Below are 9,549 nucleotides of genomic sequence, written 5' to 3'. Positions count from 1 at the left end.
TCGCAGCTCTGCAGAAGGACACCACATTCCTGCCGCTCAGGTGCCTCAACTGTTTGTCGTGTATCTACAAATACGTTGAACTCGGTTCTGGCAGCTTTCAAAAGAAATCCCAACAAGCCATCAGAACAAAAAAAAAATGAAAATATTTATTACAGCATAGAGAAAAGTACAGTAAATTGTCCCCAAATTATACAGGTTTTTTGTTACAAATCTCTTACAGTATAGTTAACTTTTAAGTGCAAAATTTTTGCTAACAATATTTACAGAACAATTCAGCAAGATCCCTTGTTCTTCTAGAGGAAACAGTAGCGACATTTTTTTTAAAAGCAGTAGTTTCTTTCCCCTTCCCTTTCAATGTTGGTACAGTAATAGTACAAGAAGTACAGCAGGCAGTACGTGTGAAACTGAAGTGAATCAGTCCTAAAATCAGCAGTTTCATTTTGAGAAAAGACTGACCGAGCACAAGAGAATATGTGTGTGTGTGTGTTTGTGTGTATGTATTAATGCCAGCGTTCTCAGACATATACGCAGGGAATAGGACTGGGTCAGTGTGTGTTGTGTGAGGGAATGTGTGTGGCGCCCACTCTGCTCATGTGACAGGAGTGGCACAGGAGATGAGAGTCCAAGGGGAAGCACTGCGAGCCGGGCTTATCGGAGAGCTGCTTGCCACACTCCTGGGAGGAGAAGCCGATAAGGACAAAAGCACAAACACGCACAGAGGAGATGAGGTCACTTTTCAAGGCTCGTAGCGATCAGAAACATTTTAAGATCACAGATGGGCTCGGTGACAGCGGTAACTTTTACCTCACAGTGGTAACACTCAAAGTGATAGTCCTTGTTCATGGACACGACCCTGAGGATCTCCTCGCTGCCCTGGGACACAAACGGGAACAAATATCCCTGGTTATTTTGGTTCTTCAAACTTTTTGTTTTGGTCACAAGTAATTCTTTGCTCATTTGTAGCTGGATTCTTTCGAATTTTCAGCTCCTTCAGTTTCTAATTTTGGCATGCTAGTGAAAGGAAAATGTTTTTTGGAATTTGAAGGCAAGTTGATGGTACAAGAAAAAGAACTTCTGTACATAAATTAGCATCCATGAGGATCCATAATTTGATATTCTTAATATCTGTATAATGAGTCCTACTGAGACGACGGACAAAAAGAGCTGTCTCAACCGCCTCAGGTTTTTCGCAGCAGTTAGTTTTCCTCTGAACGGGAATATTTACCGAGAGAACCTTCAGTTGCACGGGGAGCAGAAGTCTGTAGAGTCGTCGAGCAAAAACAACAAAAAGCACTCACCTCAGTAGGTAAGATGGGTTGTAAACAAGCAGCGCACTTGGGGGCAAAAGTCCTGTGGAGCGACGTAGTAAGAGAGCATTTAGACACAAGGAGCAGGACTGCAGTGGTTGCGTAAGGGTTTGCTTAACACGGGGGAAGAGAAATGCCTCAAATGGTATACATTTACAAATAAAAAAACATTTCCTAACTTGTATATAAAACACCTTTGTGTTGCATGGAAGAGACCAAATCTGATTTACTGACATGTTTGCGAGCCACCAATTGTTTGCGGGACGTCTATGGATTAATGACCTCGCTATGGTTTCTGTAGGTGCAGGTCAAGGGTTTGTGTGTCTTACTTGTTGTAGTCGGCCACGCAGTAGATGTTGCTGTGCTGGTCGACGGTGAAAGGCACCCCGTCCAGAGCCTTGGCGCATACCACGCAGCGGAAACAGCCAGGGTGGTACGAGTTCCCCAGAGCCTGCAGGATCTGAGACGCACAGCAGGCGCGGGTCAAAGGTGGGCGAGGTGCACGCGAGGCCGCAGAGCGCCACAAACACACACGCGAGTACCGTAACTCGAGTCCCGTAACTACTATTTATACCTCTGTGTTTTAAATGTTCTCTTGTGGAGATTGGAATTTAGCAACGGGGTTATTTTGAATAATAAATCAATCTTTTGGGTAATTTTCTGTTAAGATTATCTCTAAGTTTTTTAGACCTCAAATTGGTAATTATAAGAAAAAAAAAATATATATAATTCACTTTCAGTCTGCACAAAAACCATTAGCCACAGCTTTTTCGCGGGAAATATCGTCTGCAAATGTCGCGTATGCCATTGTTCTATTTTTAAAACTGATATTGGGAAGTTCAAATATGGTAAAAAAGGTTTAAGCTGAGCCTTATTTCTTTGTTTATCGGAAACCAAAGGCAAACATTCCAGTGAAAGTCAGCCGTGGGAAGCCGGCGGAGCCCAACAAACAGACGTCAGTGGATTTCTCCGTCCTCTGGGGGAGTCTCGGAGGACTTTCTGGGAAATTTAAGAGCCGAGTAACTAAAAATGAATCGGCTAAAAAAAAAAAAACAAAGGATTAGAGGATTCGCTGGCATTTCTCGCGCATTTAAACAAAATCCCAGGTGTTTAGGGGGGTTTTTGCGACCTTGGTCACACACACACATGCACCCTCACCTGTTCAAGGATGAGGTGGCCACACACGCTGCACTTCTCGGCGGCGGCCTGGAATCCTGAAAACTGTCATTAAAACAGGGATGTCATAAACGGCGGATCAATCTCGGGGCACGTCAGGGCGAGACTTGGTGACAAAACACCGGCGTGACCTCAACTCTTACCATGTAATCCTCTTTACAGTACACAGAGCCGTTGACGTTATAAAAGTCCTTGTTTCTCAGAGTGCGTCCTGCGGGGGGGGAAGCAGACAGAAGACAATCAGCTCGGCATCTAGGAGGGGGGGATTAACATCACAATATCCAGAGGACTCTTCATTCAACATCCCTCCACATCTTGACGCCCAAAATGGCAACCAAGTAAACTCGAGTTTTTCTTGTGGATTATCTTAGACCACTTCTCGTTGGTTGGACGGTTGTGGAAGGATACAAAATAAGAGCAAAAAAATAAATAAATAAAATAAAAAAATAACTCACCACACTACATACCTCTGGACCCTTCCCTCAAGCGCATTACTTATATTTATATTTACTTCAAGGGCAATATACCTCAGCTTGCTGACAAGAGGAATTTGTTTACAAGCTCTGCACCACCACTTCATTATATTTCATTTTATCCATGAGTTAATTGTTATATATTTCTTTACCAAATGAGTAGCGTTATGATTTGTTGTGTTCTGCCAAGACAATAAAGGCTATTCTATTCTACTAAAAAATACACGACTACAGACAGAAATGTGTATTCTGGTTCCAACCCCCCTGAGCTTAAATGCAATAGCAAGTTTGAGTAATTAGTAGTATTTAATCGGGAGTGGGCGTTAGGGGTGGGTTGGGGGGAAACGCACCACAGGACACGCAGGTGAAGCAGCGAGTGTGATAGAGGTTGTCCAGAGCCTGGCATGCGTTATCTGCGCCGTACACGCCTTTCCCACACTTCACGCAGGTTCCTGTCGGCACAATAGGGGGAGGGGGGCACACACACACACACACACGCGCGTGCCCGCACACACACACACACACACACAAAAGACACAAACAGGCGTTTAGTCAAAGAGTAATCGCTCGGCGGCTCTTAACGCTTACGATGCATTCCAGGAGGATGTGTCTGAAATCCAACTCCATGCAAAGTGTCAACACTTGTAAATCCTCTCGTTCGCACCACCTAGGGGATTTTCGCACAGTTAAAGCCCAGTTCCCCATTCCTGCCTGTTTGCTCGCCCGTTCCGGCTTCCGGGGCTGTTATTACGGCGGGGGAAACTCCGCCGGATCCGACTTTCTGGCAGCTGCTCTGAGGAAAGTTGACTCTTTCTTCTGGAGCCGGTTCCCTTGACCTGTACCCGAGGAGGTTTGGACATCGACTCTAAACTACGGCAACAAGATATTTGCCCGTTTCCTTCAAATCCTATGTCTAAATGCGGCCATTGGGGGGAGGGGGAGCGACTAAATTTTTGTTTTAATGACGAAAAACGATGGATTATGGGAGCTGGACTCCCATTCAGATTGACACGTTCACAGGCATGTTCGGAGTGTGTGTAAGATCTTTTTGTCTTTTCAGTTGCGTGAAAAGGCCCGAAGTGAGGGCTGATTTATGAAACAGCGGGTTGCTAGGTGACCATTAGGCAAGTCAAGCGTTGTTACATGTCAAGTTATCCGGGGCCACGATCACAGATTTACATTTGGTCTCTTGTTGTTACACTGTAATGTTGCTGCACCGATTAGCTTGGTGGTCCTTGGAGTAGCGCCACGTCAATCAATAATAGAATCAATCAGTAATGACAAATAGCTATAAACAATCTTTCTTAGATTAATCCAGAAAAAAAATTCCAAAATGTTTATGGAGAATTTGGTAGCTGTTGCAATAGGTCGAAACATTTGGGATGATAAAAATATGCTTTCAAAAGGTACAAAAATGGTTGCTTTCATGCAGAAAATGTAACTAATTCCTGCTTGAAACATGCAAAATGTCACTTTCCTGCGAAATTCAGATTTTTGCACCCTCAAAATTAACTTCAACTTTCTTTGTGGTTTACGGACGAATCGAAACGAGCAAAATGGGGTGCGTTTCATCGTCTGAGTTAGCATATTTAGCGACGCGGCGTGAAGGCAGTGCAGCTGAGTTCAAACGGATTCGGCAGCCCCAGTCAGGCGTCTAAATGCACGGTGGAAAAGTGATGCGGTGGTCCGGGCTGGCGTTGATCTATTTAAGGGTCTGTCTGCATTTTTTCCTTTCTAATGTGGCTGAGGGAGTGTCACACAAATCAAGCATTCCTGCGCTCCCTTCATGGACGCTCCTCTCTCCGAAGAGGAACTGGCACGAGGAAGGGTGGGGGGGGTCGACGCCAAAGCCAAAGAGAAGAGGTTTTTAAGGGCTCAAACTGTGTTTCCTTAAATATCCCATCGGTGGAAGATATGGTCAGGGGACAAAACTTGCTGGGAGCGAGGTGGGAAGGCATCCGGGGAATTTAAATGAAAAAAAAAAAAAAAAAAAAAAAGGACTCGACCACACTGGATGCATGGAAAACAAAAAAATCCAACCAAAAAAGAAAAAAAAAAAAAAAACATTCAAGAAGAACCCATTCTCTTAATGAATCAAACTAAAATTGATAGATTTTAAACTGAAGATCTTAAACTTCAGTGTGAAAAATAATATAAAATTAAATATGTAAATAAATATTGTGTAGACACACACACACACATACATAAAGACCAGAGGTCACTGCTGAACAGTCCAAGCCGTACTTCCTGTCAGGACGCCACGTTGCATGGTTATTTTTGAGCCATGATGGACAATCAGTAACAACACGACTTCTAGAAAAAAAACAATCCTATAATGGCGTGTTTCGCCTGTTAAAGATTCTCCTGTTTGCGTTTGAATGACGCAGGATGATAACGTCGCCTGACTGTTATGCATACTTTCTGCACAAAGTGGCACAAAAATTGAACGCACAACTTTTTTTTTTTTTCTATAAAGTGATTCAACCCAGAAAACTGGTTTTAAAAAGGCAATTAAAAAAGGCTTTGTCCTAATATTACTCTTACCTTTGAAAATAAAATCCACACGTCAGTATTTGTTTAAGGGGACGGTCTGACTCTATTATCTTCTTCTCCAAGACAAACACTTTAATCTTTCACTCAAAATTCCTACTACTAGTTTTTCTTTGCCAAGTAATGCTGCCGAGAGTATGTGTGTGTGTGTGTGTGTGTGTTGATGTGTGTGTCAGCATCTGTCTTCAGCTCAGAGCTTCTGATTTCATCCTAATGGCTGAGAGGAATACAGTATTATATGTTCCCTCCAGGCACACATACCTGAGCAGAAAAACAGGCTACTACACACCACCCCTGCACACACCAAGACAACGCTATACACACTCATGACTCACATACACACACACACACACACACACACACACACACACACACACACACACACACACACACACACTGAAGTGCGTTGCTGTGGTCTTAAGTCACTGGTGGAAACACACCCTGCCACAGAAAAACAATGTACACAGAGATTCATTCAGCCACGATAACTCATACACTCCTGTGTTCCCGCGCGCGCACACACACACACACACACACGCACACACACATACACATACACACACACACACACACACACACGAAACCCCTGAGCCCCTAATCTTATGTAACTCACAGTAATGGTCAGCGCCGTGTTTAAATGGAACCGTGTAATTTGTGTTTCAGTGTTATAGCAGAATTTTGCAGTTTAATAACCATGTAGATACGCCGCATTATCCCTCTTTGTGTCACATGCTGTAGCAAATTGAGCGCCCGCGGCCTGAAGAATCAGGTGACTGCGCCTGATGTTATGGATACAGGTGTGGGCCTACATCTGCACAAACGTCTGAGGTGCTCTGGTTTTCTTATATGTCTGGGGTAAAGACACGTACACACAAAAAAAAGCATGTGTTTCAAATTCCTCACAAGCTCCTTTTCTTTGTCATCATCAGCAAAACACATCTACTTGTCTGGATTAGTTTGTGACGTTTGGTATTTTTTTCACTCCGCTGTGCCCTTCGTGCTACAACCCTGCGTGTCTCTGCAGGTTCCAATGCTACATCCATCCTCTCTTTCATCTATTAATCTGTCCATCCGTCCTTGTATCCATCCCAACAGCCCTTTCATTAAGACTGGAACCTGTGATCAGATGCCAGACAATGAGGAAGACAATAATAACACGCCGCGTGTGGATATGGGGTGACCCGGCTCTGTGTGTCGTGAATAAAGTAGGATGGCAGAGGATGAATTTAGGATGGGATTTTCTGCAGCTTTGCTCAGAGCAGCATCCAGGCTAATGCTCTCTCTATTTCCTGGTTCTACAACATGGCCTCATAAGTTCCGGCTAGTAAAGGATTGCGAGATCTCACCGAAGAACTCCTGGCGGTTCTCTGCAGGCTCTCTCACAGCTCCGGCTCCCGGCTCCTCTTGGGTTTTCGCCGGCCCGCTGGCGGCGGAGGGGGGCCCCGACGCCGTGCTGGCCTTGGAGAGAGCGGCGTGAGCCAAGGACTGCTCCTTCAGCATCAGTCCCTCCAGCAGACCCTCCCCCTCCAGCGCCGCATCTCGCAGGAGAAGTCGGGTCAGCTCTTCTTGGTAGCGAGTGCCGGGCAGGTCCGAGTAGCGGACCCTCTCTCCCATCGCGTCGCCCTCCTTGCCTCGGACCCCGGCCTGCTGCTCCTCCCACCACTCCGGACCGGCCTGGTAGCACGCCGCAGCCGGACTCCCGACCGCAGGCGGATAAGAATGTCGGCTATCGTAGACGTTCGGACGCATCCCCCCCTCAAGGTACTGCGTCCAGGCCTCCACGGGTGTCATCCCGGCTCGACCCGGGACACCGTATCCTGCGGCGGAGCCCCCTGTCTGCACGGAGGGGGACTGTTGCGGGGGCGGGAGGCCTCCGCAAGCCGAGTAGCGCGAGTCGTAGCCGAGGCTGATTCCGCTGGTCCGGTTGCTGCTGCAGCGGCTGCCCATGGGACTCCCCCCGCCGCCACCGCTGGCCGTGCTGGAGGCGAAGCTGGACCTCGGGCTGACCAGCACCGACTCCTGGAGGCTGAATGAGGAGCATGGACTCAGGGTCGGTCCAGGGGGATAAAAGAAGGCTCCTGCCCCACCTCCCGCGGTCACATCGGACGGACGGTGCGGCGGATGGGAGAGGGACGCCGGCCTGGTGCTCTCCCACAGCTCGCTGCCCGTGCTCAGACGCTTGTAGAACAAGGCCTCCTGGAGAGAGAGACGTTTATGTCTTTCAGGCTCTGGTAGGTAGCCGGTCTCCGTCAATCCACCTCCACCTCCGCCTCTGGGAGCTGACCCATAGCCCGTGGCAGTGGGGTACGGTGGGGGGACAGAGAGGGGTGGAGGCTGGGAGAGGAGCTGCTGTCTTCGGACCAGCTGCTGTAGCTCCAGGGAGTAACGCCGTTGATTCAGGGACGCCTTGGAGCCAAAGACGCCGAGCGCATCGCACTCGGCGCCCAGGCCAGACTCGCGCCTCAGGTGGGAATCCACGCCTTCGCCCAGGTAGCAGGAAGCACGCTGCTGGGGAGAGCGACGCCTCAGTGGCGCCAAAGTGGAAGGGTGAAGAGGCTGCTCTCCGTCCGCGGGTACGGCACTCCCGGGAGAAGACGCCTGCGCCGGGGCAAGCAGCTGCGAGGGGGACATCGCCATTCCCGCTCCACCTCTTCCGCTCGCCGGAACGCACGCATCGCTCGTGGTCACCGAGGCGATGGAGAACTGCCCCTGCCTGGGGGAGGCGGCCGCAGCCTGGCTTGGAGCCGTGGTCAGAGCGCTGCCCCCGGAGACACCGGAGTTGGCATTGCTGTTGTTGGAGTTGTTGGCCGTCTCGTGTTTTTTCTTGGAACTGTTGAATTTTACGCTGCCGGCATCCGTGAGCTTCAACTTCTCCAACAACTTGCTTATCGGCCTGTCCATGATGACGCCCTCGGTTGTCTTCAAAGTCTCACAGATCCTCCGTCGAGTTGCCGATGAGTGTGCTCAAATGCAGTTTGAGTGTAAATTACAGCAGAACAAAGATATAACTTAAACAAAAATATATCTACGTTATTTTTCTCTATAGTAGAAATACTACAACTTAAAACTGGCCCTGATAATCACTCAAAATTCCAAATGATTACTTATATATAGCAACACAATAAATATAAAACTGATAAATAAGGCATCTCGGGGTTGATTACATGACTCCAGTCCTCGGATTGGACCCGGTCTCCATCATGTGGGAACTCCACAGGCGCAGGTAGGTTGCGGTGAAGAATCCATCCCCCTTTTGTTGTCCTGAATAGTTACAATAACAAAAGTTCGAGAAGATCCGGCCACGAACAGGGAGAACCACACATCCAGGACACTTGTCGGTGACCTATGGTCTCCGAGGGCCTCCTTTGTGGACCCTCATGTGGCTCTTCCACATCTGCATCTCCTGTCTTGGATAAATGTTGGGGTGATCCAGTGAGACCTTGACAGCGTCCCTTCTAATCTAAACTTCTACCCCCTCCTCTTCTTCTTCTTTTTTTTTCCTCTTTTTTCAAAACAAAGCGGGGAGCTCGAACAGGATGCAGCCCCTCTCTCTCCTCATGTGGGTCCAGTGTAGATAAGAAAATAAATCCGTCCAGATAACATTAGACCACTCGCTCGACTTCTGCCATTCATCTCAGTTCAAAACGTGCTCGGGAGGGGCGGGGGTATATATATGTATATATACATATACATATACATATATATATATATATATATATACAAAGAGAGAGAGAGAGAGAGAGAGAGAGAGAGAGAGAGAGAGAGAGAGAGAGAGAGAGAGAGAGAGAGAGAGCGAAAGAGAGATATTCCAAAATAAATAGGAAAAAAAATCAAAAGAGCATGTTTAAGTTAGCCGAAGCTACAGCTCGGTCCGTCCGTCCGTCCGCTTCTATCATCGGGCAAACTCCTGGCCGGGGCTCGGCGGAGCGGCAGCGGTGAAGTTTGGAGAAACAGCCGGAACCACGGGAAACCCGTCCCGGCGAAAGATTCACATCCCAGCCGAGTGCGTAGCGGGACTAGACGAGCCACTCGGGATAAATAAA

The 9,549-nt window shown here is 47.7% G+C and overlaps 1 protein-coding gene across 1 annotated transcript; it reads right to left on the bottom strand.

Annotated features, from left to right (window-relative positions):
* Positions 1-120: 120 nt before the first annotated feature.
* Positions 121-9,183, bottom strand: ajuba (ajuba LIM protein). The gene is made up of 8 exons (XM_086166412.1): positions 6,853-9,183; positions 3,307-3,408; positions 2,627-2,694; positions 2,466-2,528; positions 1,637-1,767; positions 1,299-1,350; positions 805-873; positions 121-674 (listed from the first exon to the last, which is right to left on the bottom strand). Exons 1-8 carry the CDS (start codon positions 8,405-8,407, stop codon positions 546-548), a joined length of 2,169 nt encoding a protein of 722 aa, XP_086022538.1. The 5' UTR covers positions 8,408-9,183; the 3' UTR covers positions 121-545.
* Positions 9,184-9,549: the final 366 nt, after the last annotated feature.

The sequence above is a fragment of the Fistularia commersonii genome, chromosome 19 (genome assembly GCF_037954325.1).
Source record: "Fistularia commersonii isolate RoL2024-O1a breed Wild chromosome 19, RoL_Fcom_v1.0, whole genome shotgun sequence".
NCBI classification, from domain to species: Eukaryota; Metazoa; Chordata; class Actinopteri; order Syngnathiformes; family Fistulariidae; genus Fistularia; species Fistularia commersonii.
This window is presented reverse-complemented; position numbering and strand designations above follow the sequence as displayed.